The following is a 26,603-nucleotide window of genomic DNA, read 5'->3' on the forward strand; positions in this document are numbered from 1 at the left end:
GGCCAACAGCAAGTGGCGGAGGGGCCCCCAGGAGAAGGGGGCTATGGTGGAAACAGGGCAGAGTTCTGCCCCACTGATTTTTGGCTGGGGGACTGAGGCAGGCCCCTCACCTGTCAGGGATGCCACTCAGCACAGTGTAAGTTCGAAGTCGCCAAACTAGCCTCCAGTACCATTTTCACTATTGTCAGTGTCATGGTCTCCTCAAACTTGGGGAGGAGGTCTAAACACTTTGAAGAACAGATGGAAGAGGAAAATCCCACTCTCCCGTCCCCTCTTCACTGCATCAGGGACCTCAGGAACAATCCCTTGCTCAGGCCTCACCACTGCCCGGGAAGGCTGACCATAAGGGAGCTGTATGCCTACGAAATGCTGAGGCACTGCAGTGCACACGAGTCACGCCGATGCCGGAGTACCAGAGACTTAACAGGCTTCACACTTCCCCTAAGACTCCCACAGGCTGCGGTCATCATTCTAGTGCCAGAGGATCCCACGCTTTAGGGAACACACCCTGCTAAACCACACCGACCAGGACTTTTGAGCAGCTTGTTGAGAAGCTGACTCCAGGCACCCTCAAGCCAGGGACCTGCATCTCCTGAATGTACTTCCCTAACTCCCAGAAGAGCAGACTAGAGCAGGAGGGAGGCAGTGCTGAGTGTAGCATTAAAAACTCTGAGTGGGAAGAGTGGACCCCATGAGCCCTGAGCCCAGGGGTTTGACTGTCTTCAGGTCCCCCCAAGGAGAGGATGCCTGAGCACCCCAGTGACATCATGACCCCCTGGGTTGTTGGGGACTCTACCATGCATTTCTCTAGCCTCATTCCCATTTAGGATAAAGGAAGCATGAATGTAGACAACTCCTGTGCTAGGCAGCTCGCCCTGAAGTTACTGGAAACACGAACAATTTCTCGACTGCGCGAAACAGTAGCCCGATCTAATCATCTGCCGGAATCAGGGGAAGGTCTCAGGACCTCCCCTATTCCCATGTGTTGTCCCAGAGCAGAGGGACACTCCCAAGTCCTAAAAGTCCAAGGCGTGGGTGGTGACCTGTCACACGTTTTGGGGGGCCTTTACTAGTATATATCCCTTGCTGCCAACTTTTAATTCATCACGGTCCAGCAGTAGGCAACCCTGAGGGCTGAGAGCTGTGACTGCAGTCTAACAGAGACTGCTTTGCAAAACAGGACCTACACTGCCCTCAACAACTTAAAAAAACCAGCAACAACACAAGAGCTGTTTTTGGGTTAATCCATTCAACACCGATCTTTTGACCATCCCCTCTAGCTCCGGTCCTCCAGGCAGGGAACTGGACGAATTATGGCCTTTGGGACACTAGTGAGCCCCAAATGGCCCACCCAGCTTTGACAGATCATAGTAGTCAAATTCCAGAAATAAAACCCAACTAGTTACCTTATTCTTAAAAAGTAAGCTAATGACACTTTCAACTGAGAGTTCTGCATAATTGCTAATTGCAGATACATAACTTCCTTTAGAAAAACAACTAAAAGGCATTTCTTTGGGCATCAAAATTTTTAAACGTTAACTTTCAAAATCATCGTTCTAAGATGTAGCAAATAAATTATACTGTTTTGGGCTTTCTTAAATATATGCATTCTCATGGGGGCAAACGTTCATTCTTAAATGTGAAGAAACATTATTCTTTTTATGTATAAATCATAGATATAAAGTACACAAGCAGATATATAGTGTCTTTCTGGTATTAAAATTTCCTGGGGGAGATGGTTAGGAAAACATGTCTAAAAAGGCTCCTTAGGGGGAACAATAAGGGAAAAAATTGTTAAAGAAACACCACTTAAATAGAAAATAACAATTATAACTTTTCCCACACGACTCCAGGTCAGCCGTACAAACCTCTCTCATCACATTCCGGGACGGTTTTTGAGGTCGGGTGAGAGGATTTGCTCCTTCTTAAATGACCCTGACCCTGACCCTGACCTTGGGTGCTGAGGCCTTTCTGGCTGGTAATTTTTTCTCTCTCTTGTCTTTGTTTCCCTTCCTTTCCCAGGCAATGCTGACCCCCTTCTGCTCCGACAGCGACTCCACTCTTCCCCCTGGAGCAGCAGAACCGCTGGGTGGGTCGTGTCCTGCCTCCTCATGCATTTGCATGTATTTCTGGGTTTGGATCTATGTTTTTGACGACCGAGATCGCCACAAAAACTTTCTAGCATGTTCCACTGGCATATGCAGGATGACTTACAGTGCAGAGTGTTTCAAAGGTCTTTTCAGAGACAAAGGATCCATCGAGGCCAAAGAGAAATATGGACGCGTAGGAGAGCATCCCTCCAAGGATAATGAGGTTGTTCATATATGGACTGGACATCTTTATCAGCCTGACAAGAGAAAGAAAGAATAGATTTAACAGAACCGTTAATTCAGTTTTCCGTCAACAGATGTTTCCCAAGTGCCCACTGGTGTATATTGTGGCCAGGGCTAGAGGGGCAGAGAAAAATGGAAAAAAATAACGCACGCCCTGAGTGCCTCCACCCCCGTCACCACCCACTAGGGACTGGCCGCCTTCACTGAAGCCCCCAGACAACTATATATTTCTAATTGTTGATTTTCCTGCCTCCTCTGTCAAGTTCACCTATTAATTCTCTAGGGACAGCTTGTCATACCAACTTCTTCATCCATTAATTCTCTCAGTTTGCACAAACGCATTATGTTAACAGGTGTTTACAGCTGGGGTGGGAACATATGTCAAATCTAGAGAATTCTATGTTGAAGTGCAGCAACCTTCTGCAGTGTGGGGGAAGATGCCCACGCCATTCCCTGCCTCGAATGACCATGTCAAAAAGGTCTTCAGGCAAGCGTCCAGGGTGGCTTAGGAACTGTGGTTTCCAGAAGGGAGTGAGCATCCACTTTGGTTGTCTCTGAGCCCTCAGAAAGCTCACACTGTCCTGTGCACAGAGATGGCCACCCACTTGGGTAGGAACACCTCTCTCAGTCACCAGGTGACAGAGGCGGACAACAGAGTCCTCATCCCCAGCCCTACCCTCTCTTCACTAGGCTGTGGCTGGGAGCATTTTGTACACTCCCAAAGTCTACATGCTTCTCTCTCATTTCCCTGGGGAATCCTGCTGTGGCTCCCAGCTGCCCGGCAATGCAGGGCTGCGTGAAACCAGCAGTGGGCTGGAGTTTGCCTCAGAGGTACCTGGCTTCCCCAGCACCGTCAGTTCAGAATGTCTTAGGTTTCCAGGGGCCTCATGGCCTAGGTGCTCTTTTGCAGATTGCAAGTATGGATAATTGTTCCCCAAAGATTTTCGTTTGCATTCTGTGGTTCTATTAATCCTTCACATTTTAAACATGTCGTGTATAAGTGATGGCTTAGTCCCTGCCACCCTATAGAAGTGCACCCTTGGCAAGTTACTTCACCTGGCTGAGTTTCCTCACCTGTAACATGAGAGAACTGACCGTGTTGCCTAAAGCACATGTGAAGCTGAGACACACTGAGTCCCTGCAGGTCCTTTCATAAACCAGGAGGTGCTAAGCTGTCTTCATTCTCATTACCACAGCCGTGTGGGGAGGGGAGAGGTTTTCTGGAGGAGGCCCTTACAGGATGGGTAGCATTTAGGAAGACAGAAGTTGGGGGAGGAATTGGGAACCAGCGATGTTTATTTCCCGTCTCTTTGCAGATTTTTTAAAAGCCAAGCCAGTCAAAAAATTCACCTGGATGCCAGCCTCTTGGAAAGAGCAATGGTGATTTTGCCCAGGAAGGCCAAGAGGTGGTAGTTAAGCAATACAAGGATTTAGTCTTACGCTGGGGCAACTTGCTGTTCTGAGGGGAATTCTTGAGGCACGTAGGAAGGCAATCTAACATTGAGAGCTATGTAGGCAAGCCTTATGCCAAATGCTAACAGGTATGATCATCATTTAAAGTTTGTATGGAATAGACAAAAGTTGCTTCAATTTTTTTGTGGCACTATATGTGCTATTTGTGATAAATTAAACAAAACAATAGGAGAATAAAACTCCTTTTTGTTCTTAGCAAATAGGCTTGACCTAAGCAGTGGCTACCAAAAACCCAACCAAGACACACACAAACACACACACACATCTAGAGCCTCCAGGTTCTTCAACTGCAAGCAGGGAGTGGGACCCCCCCCCCCAAAAAACTGTCTCCCTTGGAATCAGGCTTGTTCCTGGCAGCCTGTGAAGTCATGCACCGTGGTTTCTGGGGACGATGGCAGGGCTGCAGTGCTGCGTGGGTGGTCGCCGAGGCTGTCCCCACGACAGCCCACGCTCTGAGCTCTGGCTCAGCCTCTTCCACAACAAGGCAGAGAGCTGGGCTCAGGGATTTGCTATGGAAACCAGAGAAGCTAGCTGCGCCTGGTAAACACCACCGCCTGGAGTGGTGGCCTGCGCTACCCACGACAGACCAGAATAACGCACCGCGGAGCCTCTCTCCTGGGGCGAGTTAAGGGCATGTGGTGGGGAAGAGAAACCAAGGCAAAAGAACAAGGGGACAGGCCGCGCTGCTGCACATGGACAGCGGCTCCGTCACTGAGCCTTGGGGCTCTCCTCTGTGACACGAGGAGGGAGGGCCTTCCTGGGCGGTAACGTGCTGTACCAATGGCAGTCCTCATCCCAGGATCCCAGGACCTCCTCCATCAGTGATTCCCACAGGTGTCTGGGGAATTCTGTCTTCTCCCTCTCCTCCTCCTGGCCCATCCCAAAGCTCTGACAAGGCCTGTGGACTCACACCCTTCAATTTTATTTAACTCAGCTTTCCCTAAACCTATTTTTATTTGACCATACTCCTGTGCAACCAGCAGTCCTACCTCCGTGTGCGTGTGCGTGTGCATGAGTGTGCGTGTGCATAAGTGTGCATGTGTGTGTGTGTTTGTGTAGCACCTGAAATATCCCAGGGACTGAGTAACACACTTTGGGAAACTCTGCCCTAAAACCTTCTGTGCCCCTGGCGAATCTGTCACGTGATGCTTGTTAACCCAGAAAGCATCGTCCCAGAGGAGGGCCTGGGTGGACTTACTTCTGATTCCGATTCTTGATGTTGAAGAAGAGGAAAGCGCTAGCCATGATCATGCCGAGGATGGTGAGGGCAGACAGGATGCTGTAGAGAGGCAGGGAGATCTTCCGCAGCTGCTCCAGGATAATCGTCTTGTCTTTTGGGGGTTCAGATCCTAGGAGGTCAAGAAGAAGACATCAGCAGAGCCTAGCACACAGTCGTTCCCCAAGAACATCTCTGCCTCGGTTTCCCTGACACCCAGCCAGGCCCCTGCACACAAGCTCTGTGCAAGGCACATTATTCACTGGGTGAGCCAGATCCGGCAGTTGGCCAGTCTGTCCAACAGGGAGGCTGAGCCAGGACTTATTTCTTTCTCTAAATAGAATCAATAAGGGATTTGTGATGCATTTAATAGCTGTTAGAAGACTAGAATTTGATTTGGTCTAATTACACTAGTGAAAAACCATCACCATTTATCCCCAAAGGTAACAATGGCTTGGAAGGTACAGGGTTGGGTGATGTGAGTAGGTTCCATTGGGTGCCATGGGGGGGTGAAAAACTTGGCTTTGACCTCGAGGACTCTGCTCCTACACAGACATGATAAGTGATCACTCTTCAACAGGGCGGACACCTTGCCTGTCAGTTCCACAGTGACACATATGTGCTCTGGCTGTGGAATTTCTGCTTCAAGGTCATTATAAAGCCTCTCTCTGGCTTTTCATTTCCATAAGAGTCACTAACTGTGGGAGGCAGAAGCTACCTTTCCGCTGCTGTGCCAGACCTGGACTGAAACTGTAGGATTCCATTTCTCCACGTGACTGCAGAGGTGCCCTACTCCTTCTTCAAGGGCACTAGGAATGTGGGGGATCCCTGGGGGTTTCAGAGCAAACACATCTTTCTATGTGGTGGCAAACGTGTCCCGGCTGGTTTGGGATGCGAGACGCAGGGTCCCCCCAGCTTCTTGAAGATCCCTTCTTTCTTAGCGGCAATTTCAGGTCAGGTTTCCGCTGGGACATTGTGAAACTTTTGGGCTTTCTCTCCAGGGGGCAAGAGACAGCAGGGGGCGGGCAGATGTGGCAGCAGGGAGGGAGAACCCCCCCAAACATCTGGGTTTAAAACACTTTGCTAGCAAGTTCAAATGTGTTTAGAAACATTCAGTGGATAAAAGGAGTTTGATCCATCTGAGAAATCTAGGGAAGCTGCCAGGTTCAAAAGCAGCTAGGAACCTGCTGGCGTGGTTCACGTAAAGCCTTAAGCAGTTCCAGGCAAAGTGACACTTACAAATGTGACGGCAAGGGCCGACAGTCAGGGCTAAAGCAGACACAAGGGGACACAGGTCACATCATTTCTTGCTTCCAGAAGTGAAAGCCCAACGTCTGGAAACTTTTTCCTCACTCCCCATGCTTCCCCCAAACTCTGGACTGCACGAGGCTGGCTCAGGTTCCTCCTTCAGGCTCCCAAATGCAAGAGCAGTCCCGGGGCGGGGTGCCCATGAGGTCTTGGCTGGAAACAAGCCCCTCTCTGGGCACTGAGGAAGGAGGGTGAGGTCTGAATCAAGGTGATATGGCCACTAGTAGGTATGGGGACCATGATATAGAAATAACTTCAGAAAACTGACATCTTTTCGGCTGGGCATAGTGGCTCACTCCTGTAATCCCGGCACTTTGGGAGGCTGAGGCAGGAGGATCACTTGAGTCCAGGAGCTTGAGGTTGCAGCAAGCTGTAATGATGCCACTGCATTTTAGCCTGGGTGACAGAGTGGGACCCTAGCGCCTCTGCCCATGCATGATACCCTTTCCCGCTTGTCCTCCTGGTCAACAGCCAACTGCTCACTCACTTTCCACGACTCGGCTCCCACATCATCTCCTTTGGCGCCTCCACAAGGTGCCTCTTCACTAAGATGTTATGGAAGTCAAATTCTAACGGTTTATCAGAGTGTTAGAAACAGCAGCAGTCCAGAGTTTTCCTTCTTGCTTTTCATCCAGCCCATTCATTCATTATTCACCATCATGAATGATGATTCTTCATCATTACTAATCACCTTCCACCGGTCAGGCCCAGGGCTGTGCACCACTGACACAAAGATGAAAAAGACTCGTCCCTTTCCTCAAGGAACGTACACACCAGCCATAGGAAAAAAGGCCATAATAGGCAAAAAAGGAAAAAAAAAAAAAAAGGGAAAAAGCCATAATAGGCAATCTCACTTATCGAGTGCTTGCCACAGGCTGAGCACTTGACAGAGATTTTCTCACTTGATCCATCCAACAGCCTCCTGGGTAGATAAGATCATTCCCATTTGACAGAGGGGGTGATAGTTCAGTGGTGTTAAATGGCAAAGCTGGCAGGATTTGAACCCAGATCTGCCTAACTCTGAAGCTTGTGCTCTGAGCACTGTGCAAACTGCCCCAGTGACAGTGGGGTGCAGGGGCCGTGGTCACCTTGGGCACAGGTAGGCCTGAGCACGGGGCAGGGAGCAGAGGGCAGTGCAGCCGGGTGGAGTCAGCAAAGGCCACGGAAAGGAGATGATGTGGGAGTCTTGGAAAGTGAGTAGAGTAGCTGGCTGTTGACCACAAGACGGCAGGAAAGGGCATCATGGGCAGAGGGAGCTGCACTAGCAAAGGCCGGGTGGTGTCTCAGCACATGGGAGGAACCGGAAGCAGTCTGGTTGGGGAGATTTGAGAGAGGAGACAGAGAGTTGGGGAGGGGTCCCTTGCTGGAGGCCTTGGGGCCACAGGGGGACCGTGCAAGGCTCTGGGCACGGTGGGCCATCTTAGGCCTGGCAGGACAGCAAAGGCACTTTGGCTGCTGAGGGCAGAATGCGCTTGACGAGGTGAAGACTAATTCTGAGAAGACCCACGTGGGCTGGTGCAGGGGTCCGGGTGAGGGAGGCTGAGAGCTGAACAGAAGACCAACCCAACCCAACCCTTTTCCAGAGGAGGATGCAGAGTTCAGTTTAGCTGGGACGCATTTGAAAAGAATTACTCCTGGCCATCAAATGGTTTAGACACCTTGGCGAGCACTTCATGCAAATTCCAGTGACCCCTCCAGAGCTGCCACCCATGTAAAGTGACTGGGGCTCCATATGCAGTGAGCGAGTGTTTGTGTTGAGGACGTCCCTTCGACCCCATGAAGCCAGGGACTCTGAGCTTGTCCCCCACACTCAGACAACGTCCAGGCTTGGAGCGACTGAGCAGGTCCCCTCCTCTGAGAAGCCCCCCTGCCTTACCTTGGAACCTGATGGTGTCGTTGATCATCTCCAGCGTGTCGGCCACGGCATTGTACTCGCCCACCTTCACCTCCCTGCTGTCTGTGGGCAGCAAGAGGCAGTGGCAAGTTAGATCAGGGTCCTGGCGTGTGTCTAGGAGCTCCTGTCCCAGCCCTTCTCCCCCACAGGCCCTGGAAATATTCTTGCAGGCCTTTTTTTTTTTCCTCCAATGCCCCTTCCAGTTGGAATCCCCAAACCCCCAGCCTGATCTGTGCTGGAACATCCTCTCACGCTGTCTCGTGAACTGGTTGTCTGTCTTTGCTGCACACCTCAAGGGTGGGAGCCCCTCCCCCTGTAGCTGGACTCTGCCTCTTACCAAGTTCTTCCTGGTCACTGAGCTGAACTGGCCCTTGTAACTTTCACCTGCTCATCTGGCTTTGCCCTCTAGGACTGCATGGACCACTTCTGCTCCCTCTACCCCCAAGGCAACCCCAGACACTCAAAGACAAAGACAGATCATCCTCCAGCACCAACCCCCAACCCCTCCTTTCAGAACATCATTTCTATGTTCCACCCCACCCAGGCCCCTCCTTGAGCCACATCCCACAGTGTCACTGTATTTCTGAGAGACTGTAGACTGAAAGACTGATCGATGCACTTCAGGTATGATTTGGTAAGCAGCAAGTAGAGCAGACTATCCCCTCCCTCATTCTGGACATTATATTCCTATTAATGCATCCTTAGGTGGGATTAGCATCTTTCAGAAGCCACGTTGCTCTGCTGCGTCACACCAAGCAGTTTCCCACTGCCCTTGGCTCCCTCATATGCACTTGTTCAGTGTGTTTTCAGACTCAAGTGTGCATTTGAATTTGCCTTCATCCTCCTGACTATTCTTGGTAGGCTTAGTTCATTGTTTCGGTCATTGTCAGGGATAAAAACAATGAGGACTGGCCCAGGGTGGTGGTAGGTGGAGTGGAGAGGGGGGTCAGATTTGAGAAAGGTTTCTTTTTTCCAGGTAAATCCAAGACAACTGGGTGATCAAATGGGAGATGAAGACCAGGGCGGCAAGCGAGTCACCTGAGATTCCGGTGGGGATGACGGGGGCTCAGGCACCTTTCCCTGGGGGAGGACCGGGGAGGGAGTCAGATATGGAGGGGAAGATGACGAGTTCTGGCTTGGATGTGCTGCGTCTGAGGAGCCTGTGGACCATCAAGGTGGAGACGCCCTTGAGTCTGGACCGAGGGGACAGGTGCAGGCTGGGGGAGAGGCTTGGTGCCATCGCAGGGAAGCTGAGAGTTGGAGCAGGGGGCAGGGATGAGACCCCCAGGGAAAGAGCCACGTGAGAGAGGAGAGGACCCAGCACAGGCTCCAGGGGGTGGACAGAACGCCAGGAGCAGGGTGCTGGGAGACAGTGGGCATCTCAGAAGCCACGGAACGGCAACTCTCACAGTGGAGCTAGCCAGCAATGCCACATGCCAGGGAGAGATGGACACGAGCTCCTTGAGCCGGGGGTCAGTGGGTTTGGCATCTGGGGGGATACTGGTGACCGCAGATGAAGCAGATTCAGGGAAAGGTAGGGGTTAGAGGCAGGGAGCAAGGGGTGGGGAGTATGAGAGCAGAGAGTGGAGCCCCTCTCCTCCCCCTCAAGAGCAGAGCAGGTTTTGACAAGGTTGGGGAGCAGGTGGGGAGGGGCCGATGGCATTTACTGAGCCCCTGTAGTGAGTCTGGATCTGTGCTGTTTTACAGACATTTTCTGGTTTAGCTCTAACAGTGTGTGGAGTCGGTAGGTGGTCTCAGTCCCACCTTAAAGACGAGGAAACGGAGGCTCGGAGAGGTTGTGGCTGTGCCCAGGGCCCCACTGGTAGGAAAAGCAGAGCCTGGATTCAAACCCGGATTTTTTCTGCTGCCCATGCTCTTCCCCAGCATGGGGCTACCTTGATGAGATCCCTGAGAGGTGACAGTTCCGTGCCGAGGTGCCCACTCCACGGGGCACCCGTGCCTCCTGAATGGGGAACTGCAGAGAGGAGGGTCCACTGTCCCCAGTGAAAGGCTCCCAAGAGGTGCAGGCAGATCCCCAGCAAAATGCCAAGAGGTTAGAAAGGAATTGCAAGCGGCACCCAGGGGAGCTGCCTCGTGGGGCCCTGGCTCTGTGGGACCTTCGCAGAAACGCAGGTGCACTGGGGGACCCTTATGAGCATTCAGGAGACGGAACAGGGAATCCTTCAGAACACATTTCCACCTATGTTACTTTGACCGAGTGTGGGGGAAACAGGGACTGTAAAAGTCACTTCCTTCTCCCGCAAGGGTCCCTGCCATTTGGGGGGCATCACACTGTGTAGGCAGCTGCCACTTGCCTGGGTCACCTGGCTCCTAAATGTCACATTAGCAGACTCTGCTGGGGGCTCCAGCATCCCTGCTCTGGCCTTTTGAAGTCCTCAGCCCCACAGATGCCCCAATCAGCTCCCGCCGCTCAGAGGAGGCGGCCCTGATTTATTTATTTGGCGTGGGGCGGCAGTGCATGAAATATGCAGGCTGATTGGAATTAATCATCAGGGGCTGGGAGCAGGGCGGCCGGCACCCTCCCGCGCCCCGGCCACACAGCCCGCCCCTCCGGCTCACACGCCCCGCTGTGGGCACAGTCCCATGGCACTGAGATAATGCTCAGCTTCCCACCGCGACCATAATCACCATAATCTCTCCCTAGGGGCAGCACTTGGAGGCTCCCAGGCGCTTCACAAGTTCCTGAGTTTAATGCTCATGCAAACCATGAGTTGGGCATAATTCACCCGTCTAAGGAGGAGGGAGGAGCCTCGACTGGGCTAAAGTCACCGCTCAGAGCCACAGGCCGGGCAGCGACGGAGCGGGCGTCTGAACTTGGGTCCCCTAGTTCTGAATGCAGCACAGTTTTACTTTCAGACTGGGCAGGGCTGTTGGTCATTCAGCCCACATTTATTGAGTGCCTACTGCATGCCAGGCCCAGCCTGAGGCATTTCATGATAAAGAATCCCTCAAAAGCCACACACTGCAGGTGGTGGCAAGTTAAAGTTATCCCCAATCCTTGACCTAGGTGGCCTTGGGCACTTGGAACGCTGAAGAGATGTTTATACCAAATCCCCTAGTTTAATCACTTCATTCATTCATTCATTCACCAAACATTATGGGACACCTGTTATGCTCCAGGCTCCATGCTAAGGACTAAAGATAAAAAATCATTTTAAAAAATCATAATCTCTGATCTTGGGTAACTGTAACTGTATACCAGGAACTTTCAGAGTTGCAATGAGGGTTAAAGAGACTATATGCAAAGTTTCTAGTCTGGGGCTTAACTCATAGTAAGTGTTTAATAAATTATAGTTATTTTATTCCTGATAAAAGTAACTGTGAGGCTGGGCACAGTGGCTCATGCCTGTAATTCTAGCCCTCTGGGAGGCTGACGCAGGAGGATCACTTGAGGTCAGTAGTTCGAGACCAGCCTGAGCAAGAGCGAGACCCTGTCTCTACTAAAAAAAATAGAAAAAAAATTAGCTGGGCAACTAAAATAGAAAAAATTAGCTGGCTGTGGTGGCGTGCACCTGTAGTTCCAGCTACTCAGGAGGCTGAGGCAGGATTGCTTGAGCCCAGGAGTTTGAGGTTGCTGTGAGCTAGGCTGATGCCACGGCACTCTAGCCCAGGCAATAGAGTGAGACTCTGTCTCAAAAAAAAGGTAACTGTGAGCTATCTGCTAGGTCCCCAAGCACACTATGTTTTCTTCCTGCCTTCTGTTCCCCACAATGGTGCCTCCAGGGGGTGGTTTTCCCCTTCCTCTACCAAATCCACATGCCCAGGCCCTACCTGCCTCTTCCAGGAAGGCTTCCCTGACTACTGCTCCTCCTCTTTGCGTGTCCTAGTTGCTGTGGGCTCAGGGCACTGGGTGACAGCTCCTGGTGTCGAAGGTCTGCCCTATGTGTGTCCAGGTCTCTTGATTCTTGCTGGCTCATCTGTTCCTGAGTGGAACCAGAAGCCTTGCTTCTTTTGTCCCAGGTAGTATAGGGTCTCGCCCCCTGCATGCTGCCCAGGGCCCCTCCCGGGTCTGCAGAGGGCAGGATCGTGCCCCCTGTTCTTCCATGATAGGCACCCACCATTCTCAACCGTTAGCTCTTGGGCTCCTTGTTAACGCCATTGTGCAAACAAGGTCGACCACTTATTTGGATACAGACTGGGCCTTGCAGACCCGGGACTATGGACCAGAGGGTTTCGAGCAGAGGGAGAGGGGTCATGGCATTGTGTCTGTCACTGGCTGGCCCCCTCCCCACAGACGCTGCTGCAGATTGCCACTGACTTGCTGGGTGACCTTTCCCTTTCTCTGGGCCTCAGTTTCTCCATCTGCAAGTTATCCTGCAGGGGTTCCAGTGGTTCTCAGCCCTGGCCAGGCATTAGAGTCACCTAGGGGCTTCTAGAAAATACAGATGCCAGGGTTCCGAACAAACCCATTATATTAGAACCCTGGGGGCTGAAGGGTGGATGGTGGGCAGTAATATTTTTTAAACTTCCGTAAGCTGACCCTAATAGCCAGGGTTGAGAACCACTTGATTGGAATGAGAGCCCTTTAGCACCGAACTTTTCTGGTTCTCAGAGGCTAAAACTACCATGAAACAAAGAACCCCTTTTCCTGCAGATTAATATTGGTTCATTCTTGCGATGCCAAAAAAAAGTGTTCTTTTTAAAAGGTGTGTTCTTTATTTCAAATTTTGAATTTGGATGGTATGTAAAGAAAATAGGTCCTATTGGTAAAAATTGGGCTGCTGAAAAGAAAGTACAGTCTGAAAATATTCACTGGCCACGGGCCTAGGGGCATCCATGAGACAGCTGGGCAGGGTCTTCAGTCCTGGACTGAGTCTGCCTCTTTCCTGGACCAAATCCCCCAAGGCAGGAGGACAAGGTGCTGGGTCCCCAGCTCCCTGCGACACGGGCTCTACTCAGCATATACCTAAATGTCTATTCTTCTCACTTGGCTCTGGCTCCAAATTGAGGGAAGTATATGTGTCTTTTAGAGTTTAACTGTTGTTAAAAACACACATACTGAGACTTAATGTGTAACTCTGGGGTGTAAAACAAAAGACGAGCTTGGCTCAACGAAACTCAAAAGATTGTATAAACTTACTCAATTCTAGGACCCCCTGGCAAAATCCCAAACTCAGGCATAGGAACGAGCTCTGAGCTGGGAGACAGGAGTCCTGGAGCTAATGTTGGCTTTGCTGTCACCTCCAGGAACAGCTCCGGGGAAGTCCCATGCCCTGCCTGGGACTTGCTAAACGACTGGGTTGCATGGGAGCTCTCTGCAACCCCCAACTCCTGGTAAACGATTCTGCAATTGCTGGGAAGGGTCCTCGTCATTCCAAGCTGAAACCTCTCCTTGCGACCTCCTCATGGTCCTGGCTGTGCCCTGGGGTCCCACGTCATTGACCGTGGGCCTCACTCTGCTCTTCTCCAGGATGAACAGCCATTCCTCAGGAAGAGGTTTTTCACTGCCACCTACCTGATCTAGTCATCGCCTCGGACAGGCTCTGGTCACCCCTCCTCCCAGCAGCAGCTCTTAGCAGCACAGAACGGAGATGGACTTTGTACTCCCTTTGGCATGGACCTTTGCATACACACTCTTCTCTATTGTCACAAACAATATGCCATTGCCACATTTTAAATGAGCTGGGTTCATTGGCCTTTCTTTGGAGACTTTTAACGGGCCAAAGTGAGGTGGACATTGGCCAAATGCTCTGGGATATAAATAACCCTGCAGGGCAGATTTGTCCATTGATTTAGGCAAACTGGCCCAGGAGTGAGCGCTAGGTCCTCGAGGGCACGCAGGTCACACACAGCAGGCTGTCCACACTTGGACCAATTTTTTCTCCTCTTCTTGGCTAACTCCATAGATTCTTCAGAATTCACCTTAGCCCTCCCTCCTTCCCAGGGATTCCGCCAGCGCCCTCCTCTGAATGCCCACGACTTCCCGTGCCGTCCCTAAGCACCAGTCACACCCTGCTGAGGTCTTGTGTCTGCTCCTCATTAGACTGGGGGCGCCCCAAGGTCAGGGGCTGCCTCTTACCCTTCTCAGCACCCCCAGTGCCCAGCCAGGACCTGGCACACAGGGTGTCACTTCCTAGGAGTGCCAGGAAACGATGGTTCAGAAACTTTAAAAGAGCAAACCATAGGACCAACAATAACAACAACAAATTTATCCACATCAAAATTAAGAGCTTCTGTTCAACAAGGACTCAACGTGTATAGACAAGCAACAGAATAGAAGATATTTGCAAAGCCTAAAGCCAATAAGGGATTGATATCTGCATTATATAAGGAACCCTTGCATGCCAATAAGAAAAAAACAGTAACCTCAAAATAAAAATGGTCAAAGGATTACAATAGACAACTAACAAATGGCTAAAAAGCACAGGAAGAAATGCCCAAACTCATCAGAGAAATGATATTTAAAGCCACAATGTGATATTACTTTGTATCTTTAGACTGTCAAAAAAAATGAGAGATCTGAGAAACACCAAATATGGGTGGGAGGCAGGGACACAGGCACCCTCCTGTGAGGAGAGGGTGGCCATGGGCGTGGCCGTTCCCAAGAGCAACCGGGCAGGTTTTTGGCATACTTAGTGTGCACACACCTTCTGACCCAACAATTCTGTTCCTGGACATTTGTCCCACAGAAATTCCCAGTTGAGTCCATAAAGGGACATGTATGAGGATATTTATTACTTGTTGTGGGGGAGGTGAAGGTGTTCTGGGAGTCTGTCGCTGGGGGGCGGGATGGGTGAAGTGGGGGGCACGCCCCAGGGAGGGAGCAGGGAGAAGCCATGGCCTAGATGCCCACCCAGAACATGGAGGCTTCTTTCAAAACCAAGTGCTGGCCGGGCGTGGTGGCTCATGCCTGTAATCCTAGCACTCTGGGAGGCCGAGGCGGGCGGATTGTTTAAGCTCAGGAGTTCCAGACCAGCCTGAGCAAGAGCGAGACCCCATCTCTACTAGAAATAGAGAGAAATTCTATGGACAGCTAAAAATATATATAGATAAATTAGCCGGGCATGGTGGTACATGCCTGTAGTTCCAGCTACTCGGGAGGCTGAGGCAGTAGGATCGCTTGAGCCCAGGAGTTTGAGGTTGCTGTGAGCCAGGTGACGCCATGGCACTCTAGCCCGGGCAACAGAGTGAGACTCTGTCTCAAAAAAACAAAAACAAAAACACAAAACCAAGTGCTGAGTGGGAAGAAGCAAAACAAAACAGAAAAGATACAGAATCCAGTTGCACTAAAGTAAACTCAAAATATATACATATGAAATAGCAACACACATTCTGCAAGAACACATACAAACACATGCATGTATTAAACACTTAGGATGTTTGCCTTTCCTGGAGAGGTGGGAGTGGGGCTTGGGAATTAGTCAGGGAAATAAGGAATAAACAAACAGGAGGGGCTTTTGTGGATCAATGACACTGACAGCCCCGTGAAATGAGGAGCGTGAAGTGCGTCCTAAGGAAGGGAGATTGCGCTTTTCTCAAGCAATTCTGGAGAAGGGTAGATCTGGGGTCATTGCTTAGAGTGCCCAGGAGAGGAGAAGAAAGTCAACAGTTGCCACGGCCCTTTTCTGTGCCACCAGCGAGCCAGGAACAGCATAGCCTCGCAACATCGAATTCTCACTGTCACTCTGCACGCAAGGAACACGATCACCTTTTATTTTATTGTATTTAAATAAATTCTGAAAGGAAGGCTCAGAGAGATGAAGCTCCATTGCCTGGCCAGCAGTGATCAGGAATATCTGCCTCAAGCCTGTATACTTTCCATGGGAGAGGAAATGAGTTCCCCGTCACTGGAGGCATTCAAGCAGAGGTAATGCCGTGTATAGGAGAGTCAGGACTCCCTTCAACATGGAGAGTCTGTGGCTCAAGGGAACACAATGTCTGCTAAATAATTCTGTCTTCTACCCCGCCTTCCTCAGCTCTCTGAAAGCCAAGCCCTGGCCGTGAGGGCTCGGGGCCGTCAAGGCTGGGCACCGGCGCCCACCAGCCCCACCGTGTCCACGGTCACGTGTGTCCTCCTGCAGGGCCACTGACCACATCTGCACTCACACTCACACCAAGCTGAGTGAGTCTGGCGAGACGGCCTTTCCAGACCCCGGCTTGGAGAAGGAAACGGCAGTGCAGCCTTGACAGAAGAGGAAGGACATTAAAAATCAGCCTCGAGAGTCTCAAACTAGGTTCACACTAGCTCTGAAAGTTTTCTAGAAGGTTCTGGGAAATTATCTTCCTGCTTTCATAAGCACTGGCATCCGGCCAGAGATTACGAGGCCCCTGGGGGGCAGGGACTGTATCTCATTCAACTTGGCTCCCCCAGAGGATGCGGTGAGCCCTGGCAGATGCTCAGGAAGTGCGTGCTGAATAGAGCCGTATCCGCCGCCCTGAGGATCAAACGGTAATTAATGTCTGCGACTGGGAAGGACAAGCCTCCATTTCACTAGGTACGTTCTGAATGACAATTATGCCATTAGAGGGAAGGAAGACCCCTTCCCTGCAAGTCAGGTGCCAAAATATAACACCCCGAAGCCGAGTCCTTTGTGTCGCGCAGGAGCAGTGCGAGATTCAGCGCATTATCCTTCCCGAGATCCTCACAAATAGGCCTAATGAAGGCAGCAATGGTGAGTTAGAGCCGCAGATGCTGAGTTTTCTCTAAGAACAGCACAAACAAGGCTCTAATCATGGCTTCGCTCAACTTCCTTCCCTGCTGCAAATTCTGAGCCATGTTTAGACCTCAGCGGTAACATGGATTCTTTTTTTCTCTTAAGGGGAAAAAAAAGCCAATTCTATAGTATTCATCCTCACCTACACTGGAAATCAGCCATGGCAGGGGGAGAAGCACAGGGTTTAGGCCCAGGGCGTGTGCCCAGCCAGGTGCCAATGCCTGCCTCACCTGCCACCACGAGTGGGCCCCTTAGAATAGTGCCTGCCTCAGACGAGGGGAAGAATGTGTGTGCCTGGGAGGAGACCCTAGGACACACTGATGGGGCGTGGGGAGGTGAGACAGGGAAGGGAGAGAGTACACGGTGCGTGATGGAGCAGGTTTCTGCGTGGGCAACGGGGAGCTCTGGGAGAAGGGTCCAACACACCTTGCAGGAGTCTCACCTGCAGGGAAAGGACGCTGCGGTATTTATCCTCCACCGCTCACCTGTCACTGACGCAGGACAGCCGCAAGCTCCTGGAGCAGGCCAAGAGTTGCAGGTGCCCTTGGTAAGGTGCTGTTTCACTTGTCCTGGAGGGGTGGGTTGCCAGGGGACACAGGAGGGCTGCTGATGGCACCCGCCACCACCCACCCTCTAGGGTGGGCCGGAGGAGAGGCGAGGGCTTTGGGGGCCCTGGAAACCTGAGTGAATGGGGGGACTGGGGATGAGCAAGACTGTCCTCAGGGCGCTGAAACCCTCCCTGGACTCAAAATACCTCAGCTTCCATGGGGACCTAGGGATAGCCTTGGTGTATTATTTTAAAACAGTTTTATTTATCCAGCACTTGTATATTATAAAGAAAAACAAAATTTCTCCAGCCTGGCACAGCAATGGCCACCATCACGACTTAGCTCCCGTTCCCACTTCCGTGGTGAGGGCTCCCTGCTGTTTGCCAGGCACTCTGCCTTCAATCAAGTCCCTGAAAACCACGGTCAATGAGAAAGTCCTTACATTTCCACAAGTCGTACATGTCAAGCTTGGGGTTGCAATGCAGTCCACACTTTCAGCAACCAGTCCAGTAAACATCCGCCAGGAGCCAGCCAGGAGCCAGGCACAGGCTAGCAATGTGACTGGGGCTTCCGGAGCTTGCGAGTTTACAGCCCATGAGCTCCTCTGGCCCTTACAACGGCCCGGGAGGCAGGCAAGGCTGGCACTGGTGTCATCTCCTTTCCCAGAGGAGGGCACTGGGGCTCAGGGAGATGAAGTGACTTGCCCACGATCACACTCTGGGGAGCTTCAGAGCAAGGACTTGAATCCAGGTCTTTGGCACCTAAATTAATTCAATAAACTTTTCCTGGGGGCCTGCTACGTGCCAGGCCCTGTGGGTATCAAGCCTACAGCCTAGAATCCAAGTGTAGAAGGATCGTGGCTTCTGGCTCCCCTTTCAATTTTCTTACCTCAAGTTGCCTCCTATTTCCAACTACTGTATGCTTTAGTTTTGCAAGGAATTAGCAGAGACTCATAAAAAAATACTTCTTCTCCAATAGATAAAAGGGTTTAGAAGGCGCCAGGACCTTAGTGCAGATGAGAAGCTGAAGAAGTTTCTCATAAGATCTTCAGAGGGAGGGTGGGGTGAGCCTACTTCCAAGGCCCAAGCATTTGCCTCCCCAGGTCCTTGCCTTCCAAGGCGAGCACTTGAGGCAGCTGGGGGCAAGCCAGGGAGCAGACCCAGGAAGGGCCCTTTACCCGGTGCTGGCCGAGAGGTTGGCTGTGAGTCAGCGCTGCCCTGAGGCTGCTGCTCCACTGTCCCCTCCAAGTGAGAGAGGCGGGCAGGAGGCAAGAGACAGGACACAGAGGGCATCAAGGGCACAGCAGAAGACAACATAGTAACCCATGCAGAGGCCTTCTGCAAGGTCAAGGTAACTGGCATGAAGCAATTTAGGAGCTGGTAAGCCCAGGGTGGGGGGCAGGCCCACCCTGTGGGTAAATTTCTGGAAGGTTCCAGAAGACAGAGTCTGCACCCAGCCCCGTTTTGAGGGGAGAGAGAAGCAGGGGCCCGGAGAAGGGAAGGAATGAACTCACGGTCCCACAGGGAGTCAAGGCCAACCCCATGCAAATTCCTTCCCCTGTCTGGGCCTCAGTTTCCCCTCTGTGAAATGAAATGATAACCAAGACCCTTCCAGTTTGCACAGCCAATTCAGTAATTCAGGGCCCTTCCATCCTGGTAGAAAAGGCACCTCTGAGACCCTTTACATTTGGAAAACTCACTGTTGAGTTGGTACACACATGCCCTTGCATTCTTGCAAGATCCCTCTGACAGGTCATCAGGATAAATGTGTGTTTTAAAAACATGTAAACAGGGTGCCTGAAGGCCCAGCTGTGACACTCAATTAAAGCCAGACATGAAGTGGGGAAGGTGAGGGGCGCACACTCAGGCATGGTGTCCACGTGACCACATGGAGGAGCAAGCTGAGACCCACTGGCCAGCTGCATGTCCCCACTGACACCTGGGGTCCCCACTGACACCTAAGGCCCTGCCCTGTATGACACCCTACAAGTCACTAAGTGTGGGAGCAGCTTTAGGGGTAGATGGCAGACAAAAAAGCACCCGGGGGTTTCAACACTCTAGGTAAATATGGATTTGCCCCAGAAAACTGGGGCATAATTTTGACAAAGTGCTAATCATAGTTGTTACTTGCTGAGCAAAACATATATTATACATATTGACATGATATCTCATTTAGTTTTTCCCACTTCCCAAGCAGGTAGGTAGGATTATATTCCCATTTTACAGATGAGGCCCAGAGAGGCCAAGTCACTTGCTTGACATTCTACAGCGAGTGACTTGAGCCTAGGTGGGCCAGACCACAGAGCCCAAGCTCTGAACAACTGTTGCTGTACTGCCTTCCTTACAAATCCGATATGCCTCAACAGTCACTGGTGTTAGTGTTCAAACCTAACATTTGGGGGAAAAAAGGCAATAAAATTGGCATACACTGGTAGCTGTGATCAGCCTATCCATATTTTACAAAGTACTCTCCTAGAATGATATAATTTGAGAACTGGAAATGAGACAACAGAATTTAGTTGCAATCATTCAAAAAAAAAGTAAGTATCTTTGCCAAGATGCTCACTTTGTTCAACCAATGAAGAAGTCTTAACAAATGGGAAAATAATTACGTTTGCCTAAAATGACATCTTTTGTGCACGCCAGCGAGCTGACATGCGTTTCAATTACCTGCCACGGGAAGACAAATGGGTAAATCTGTGAGATAGCATTATGGAGCGCCAGGGCCCCGGACCATCTCTCCTGACTGATCTGAGTCTGGTGGGATTGGTCTGAACGAGTCTGAATAACTCACTCTAATTTCTTGCTTTCCCCTGGAAAACTCTGGGATCTGCTCAAAGTGAGTGGGCACAGCAGGTGCTGCTCTTGTTTCTGGATTTTCCAGAAACACCCAAATGCTGAAGAACATTGTATTGATGAATGGTCCATCAAGCAGTTCTGGCTGACAACCTTGGTAATGACCATGCTGGTCCGCCTAAAGCAGTCACACCCCACCCTGCTCCCAAGGATGCCCTGTGAGTTGTGACAAGTCACTGCCCCTCCATCTCCTCCACATCACACAAGGAACTTGGTCTGGGTGGTTTCGGGGGCCCCTCTGACAGCAGCAGCAAAGCTCAACAAATGACCTGTTTTCTTCAAAAAATAAATGGTCTACAAAAAGTTGGGGTTATAAGAGATGACAAGAGACTAAAGAGACACACGGAGCAGATGCAGTAGATGGACTTTGTGTGGATTCTCCCACACACCATCTGCAAAGACATCTTTGAGGTGACCAGGGCATCAACACCGACCAGGAATTAACGGATATTAAGAATTGTTGCTCAACGTTTTAGGTGTGACGACAGTATTGTGGTTATGGTTTAAAAAGTCCTTATCTGGTAGAAATGCATACTGAAGTATTTATAGATTGAAATGAGATCATGTCTAGGAGCTGCTTTAAATAAAACACTGGAGCAAAAAAGGGGGGATGGCACGAGTGAAGATAAAACAAGGTTGGCAAAATACTGATAATGGTTGAAGCTGGGAGATGGGTACATGGAGGTTCATTATGCTGTTCTCTCTACTTTAGGGTCTGTTTCAACATTTCTATAATCAAAACCAAAAACAGCTGGGCATGGCAGCACGTGCTTATAGTCCCAGCCACCTGGGAGGCTGAGGTGGGAGGATGGCTTGAGCCCAGGACTTCACGGCTGCAGTGAGCTATGATTGTGCCGATGAATAGTCACTGCATTCCAGCCTGGGCAATATAGCAAGACCCTGTTTCTAAAAAAAAAAAAAAAGAAAAAAACAAAACCTCAAAACATTGAGAGGCTTCTCAGAATACTAGAACTGACTTCACCCCCACCATCTATACTTTCATACGCTTCTCAGAGTCACGTGGGAAGATGGAATAGGCCAGAGGAGTACAGTCATCCCTTGGTATCCAAGGGGGATGGGTTCTATGGCCCCTTGAGGATACCAAAATCCCTGGATGCTCAAGTCCCTGATATAAAATGGGGTAGTATTTGCAAATAAACTACACACATCCTCCCGTGTACTTTAAATAATCTCTGGATTACTCGTAATACCTAATACAATGTAAATTTGAGGTAAATAGTTGTTATACTGCATTGTTTAGGAAATAATGAGAAGAAAAAAGTCAGTACATGTTCAGTACAGATGCAACCATCTTCTTTTTTTTTTTCTTCTGAATATTTTCTATCTTCAGTTAGTCAAATCCGTGGATGCGGAACCCACAGATACGGAAGGCCGACTGTAATGCGGTTGAGAAGAAATATTCCAAATACCTTGTAACTAATGCTCTCACAGAGAGGTGTTTTCTATTGACTCTACCTTCTTTAGTCTGGAAACATCATACTTTAATTTCTTTCGATGTATTTTATTGCATAAATAACAACATCCCTGAATATGCATTTCATCAACTAGAAAGAATAACCATCAAAAAGCCTACCTTGAAACTGAGTAAACTTAATGGTGCCCATCCTCTCCCCGTTCCGGAACACAACTTGACCCTAAAAACAAAAGAAAACAAACAAACAAACAAGAACAAAAGAGAAATGCCACATTAGGCCAGACACTACTGATCTCTCTAAAATTCATTAGTTGTACAATGCGATTATTAATACTGGAGAAAAAATAGCCTCCCACTGGACCACAGATGCAAAATCAAACTAATTGTTTTTAAATTGGTTGTGACTTTATCTGGTTAATGTGAGGAGCACAAAATCCATAATGGAACTAACACATGTGAATTAAAGTGGAGATAAGCATCATCATTATGACTATTTATTAAGCACCCCCATGTCCTGTGCTATATTGGGGACAAAGTCGTCCAGGGTGTTGGAAAGATGGGGACAGAGGTGAGGCCCCTGGGGCCTGACCCTGACTCTACTCCCTGTGTTCCACCCACAAAAATGGGGGAGTTTGCTGGTGCTATTTGGTTTGAGGATCAGAAGGCTGCTAGAGGTCTGTTAATATTTCTTATTAAGGACACAGAATGTTTTTGTAAGTTTTTCCTGAATGGTGACGTCAGCCCCAATTATAACTGGGCTATGGTGCAGCACCAAATTAAGCTTCTTGAGCCAGCAAGACCTGACTAGTGTCACAGGCAGCTGAGCGTCCCTCATTAGGGACCTTGGGGGCTAAAGACAGCATCATCTTCTGCATCTGTCTCGCTGGCTTCCATATGCTTGCCTAAACAAACTAGGAATTTAAAGAGGGGGTGTTGTCTCTTCTTGCCAATTCAGGAACCACCGAAAATTCTGCTACCATGCAAGGAAATTGACACACACTGTATCACTGAATCTTTATGAAAAACTTCAGTGGTAAGGGGATGACCCCCATTTTACAGATCAAGCAACTGAGGCTCAGAAATGCTATGTGCTTTACACAAAGCCGTTGTAAGTGAGGCTGCTGAGATTCAAATGCAAATTTGATTTTAATGTTCATGCTATTTCACTATAGCATGTTGCTTCTGATACAGAAATAAATTCCTTCCTGTCTTTCCCTTATCGTGAAATTAGGGGAAAAATCATTTTAAAGGTACTCTGCTTTTCTCTCATAGTTATGCTCTGTGTCATCAGGCAGCAGCACAGACAATATTCCGGAACCCACGGAATTCTTGGGAGAAAGCTCCAGGAAGCAAGCATCTTCCCTAAGGTGCAAACCCAAAGCCCTGTGGCTTTCAGAGCAAAGGGGGCATCACTCAACCTGTTCTCAGGTGGAGAAACACCTTCCAAGGCCACTTTGACACCTTTTTGAAATCCTGAAGACAGCTGTGAGTAGTATCAGTTTGAAACTAACGCCCACTGAATTCTATATTCAGGTGACGGTAAGCAACTCCCTGGAGTGTGAAAACACTTCAATGTAAGGTGAGACAGGAGCTGTGATTTTATTTCTAGGGACGATTAAAAATCACAGAACACCTTCCAAAAGGATCACTTTTATGTAAATGAACCACTTTTCCTACATGGGAAAGATGCAAACATTGTCCACAGGAGAACATTTTTTTGTTTGACAAAGGTGGTGATCTAACTCATTCAACAATCTCCTGCCAAGCTTTGAAGAATGTCAAAGACTTCTAGATTTAAATGTGAACATTCTAAATCTGCAGCGACTTTATTAGTTAATTAAAAAGCGTAGGGAACAGCACTCAGAGCTTGGATGGTGACACTGGAGTGGAGTGTGGTGAGAAAGAACCTCCCTTCACTTTTTAAACAAAACTCTTTAGTCCATCTTTGCAGACAGACCTGTCTTATCTCCCCACCGCCTTGATTTCTCAGGGGATGCCGTGGACGGAGGCTGCGCCTCAGTTTCACCAACCTGGGCTCATGCCCCTCTCAGGCGAATTCTTGAACATCTCTTAATTATGGACCTAGCACTGTTCCTGGTACATAACAGGCACTCTGTAAATGGCAGTAGTAATTTTTATTTCAACACTCTAAATAGCAGGGAGCTGAAATGAAAACTTTTAAGCACCAGAGAGCTTTCCAGCCCTTGGGAAGAGAGTTCCAACTCTCACATGATTCTGCTGGCGAAGGGGTCACCACCCGGCCCTGCCCAGGGTGCTCGACCACGGGAGACCCTGCGTGTTCTGTCTGCCAGGGGAGAAAGCGGACAGTTTCGGTGACTGTCGTAACCAGGTACTGATGGAAACACGGACGGGTGACCAGCCAGGCTGAGGGTCTGCCCCAGAGATGAGCCACAGAGCTCTGTGAGGCCCCTCTGAGGAACAAGCATCCCGTGATTCTTTCCTGAAGGGGTTACCGCAGCGTCTGCTGGGTTTGACTCATGACACCAACCCTGCTGCCCTGACTGTGGCCGACTGGACAGGGGACCACGGTCCCAGCCAAGGCAACCTTGATGAGACTGGGCGTGAGGAAGGCCACAGGCCATGTAGGTGACCTTCAAGGAATTCTACACCACAGGTATCCCCCGTATTAGACGGCGGTCAACTCAAACAACATTCCGCAAATATTTACCCACTGTGTGCTGAATACTCTTAAGGTACCGATTCCTACCCTTGGAGAGCTTTACACTAGATTAGTGGGGATGGGCAAAACAGGTATGCCAATAGGTGAGAAATCCCAGCAGGTGCCGTGAGGAGGATGGAAGGGGTGCTGGGGGAGGGCAGCTGATGTAATGGGGTAGTCAGGGAAGACCCCACTGAGGAAGGGACTCAAGAGCTGAGACCGCCCAGCAAGAAGGAAATATTCCAGCCAAAGAGAAAAGCCAGGGCCAAGCCAGAAGGTGAGGAAGGGCTTGGCGTGTTGAAGGAACAGAAAAGGCCAGTGTGGCTGGAGCGCAGCGAGGGGCTGTAGCGGGGCGGGTGGCGGGTGGTGGGAAATGGATAGTAGACAGGGGCCAGGTCACACTCAACCTGGAGACCACGCCGAGGGCTCAGGAGGTGACTCTAAGTGCAGTGAACAGCCATGAGGGTGGGGAGGTTAAGCAAAGCAGCTCTGTGATCTGATGAAGATTCGAGAAGGACCTGGCTGTTGGATAGAGAATGCATGGTAGCGAGGCAAACACGGGAGCAGAGAATGGGTTTGGACGCTCTGGTAGCCAGCAATCCAGGTGTGAGACGATGGTGACAACGGTGGAGGTGGTGGTCAAACTCTCCCCCTCGCCAGCTCAGAGTGCGCGGCAAGTGCGGCTGAGCACTGTGGCCCGAACAGCACTGATCTTCCCTTCTGCTCCTACTACTCTGCGTCGCGGATGCCCCTCAGAGGGAGGCACTCCTCTTCCCAGCCACCGGACACCCGAGAAGCATCACAGTCACTCGGGACCAACCCACGTGATGAATTAAGTCCTGAGCCAGCGGAGTTCGGTAACCCTGGCCGGGACGGTGGCCGATGACTGTCTGGTGGCCCACAGTTCACACTCTCTCTTCCATATTCCCTCTGAATGTGGAAGGGGCTGGGAGCCCGGAAGCCACATCTCCGAGAGTCCCCTGCCAGCTGGTTTCCATTTAGGGTCTGCTAAGCTAGAGCATTCATGGCAGATTAGAAAACATGCATAAGGGAAGCTTTCTGTTTCTGCTCTGGGTGCAGCAGCAGGAGCTGCGAGTGACTGCGGCCCAGCGGCCCAGCGGCTCCTAGTCCCTGCACGGCCAGTGCGTGGGGGCCCTGGCTGCCTGGCAGTGGCCAGAGGGGAGGTCCCCAGAGCAGCAGAAACAGCAGCAGCGGGAGCTCGGAGGCCAATGTGCCAGGGCTTTACCTCTGCTGTTTTATTCGTATTCCCAACCTGCTCTGTGGTCATTTTTATAAATTCCTCGGAAATTAGAATCCATTATCAATCAGCATCCAGTCAAGAGAACAGAAACCACTTCAGGCATTTCAGAGGCAATGGCATCACCATTTTCCTTTTTGTTCTTCTAACCCAAGGGGCTTGGCAATTTTCTGTAAAAACTTATCTGCGATAAGAGCATCTACTTGTTTTGCTCCACCATCCCTTCTAACAAAGCTGTAACCAGCTCCCTGTATTAAATCTCCCTCCGAAATGCCTGAAGTGCTTTCTATTCTCTTGACTGGATGCTGATTGATAATGGATTCTAACTGAAAAGACCACAGAGCAGATTTGGAATACGAATAAAATAATGAAGGTAAAACCCCAAGTGGATAATTTATAAGGATTTTTTTTTTTCCCCTAAAAGAGAAGTTGCTAATGTCAAAGAAAGCAGTCTGTTTCAGAAAAGTCAATCCAAACTAACAGTTCAGGTTTCAGTGGGAGCAATAGAGCTGCATTTTCTTCTTCAGAGAAATCTCCAGAACATACATGGTAACATATGGGAAAAAACCCTTAAGCTTTGGCATCAGCTAGACAAGGGTAAGCATTGCCATCTACATGAGCTTGGGCACTCATGGAGCATTTCTGAGCATTAATCCTTCCATCTGAAAACCAGTAAGAACAATACCTCCTTCTCAGGACTGCCCCTGAGAATTAGGCAATTATGAAAAGGGAGTAGCCCAGGATTGGCGCACAGTAAAGGGTAATTCATCATCAGTTAATCCGAGTTAGCAAAATCCCATCTGATGCCTGTGGGGAGTAAAATGCACACTAAAGATTCCAGAAGCCAGGAGGATTCGACAGCCTCTTCTCTACAAAATTAATTCCCTGTTTTCACTGTTTAATGTTTCATTACTAAGCATGAGTAAAA

At 50.0% G+C, this 26,603-nt stretch overlaps 1 protein-coding gene across 1 annotated transcript in view; it reads right to left on the reverse strand.

Moving 5' to 3' along the window:
* The window catches only part of GABBR2 (gamma-aminobutyric acid type B receptor subunit 2), a 366,525-nt gene that overhangs the window by 83,590 nt on the left and 256,332 nt on the right, over nt 1-26,603 (reverse strand). The window contains exons 8-11 of the mRNA XM_069474472.1: nt 21,897-21,957; nt 8,207-8,287; nt 5,005-5,155; nt 2,215-2,347 (exon numbers count right to left, since the gene is read on the reverse strand). Of these exons, the coding sequence (XP_069330573.1) occupies nt 2,215-2,347; nt 5,005-5,155; nt 8,207-8,287; nt 21,897-21,957 (426 nt within the window). The remainder of the gene's footprint in view (nt 1-2,214; nt 2,348-5,004; nt 5,156-8,206; nt 8,288-21,896; nt 21,958-26,603) is intronic.

The sequence above is a fragment of the Eulemur rufifrons genome, chromosome 7, assembly GCF_041146395.1.
Source record: "Eulemur rufifrons isolate Redbay chromosome 7, OSU_ERuf_1, whole genome shotgun sequence".
NCBI classification, from domain to species: Eukaryota; Metazoa; Chordata; class Mammalia; order Primates; family Lemuridae; genus Eulemur; species Eulemur rufifrons.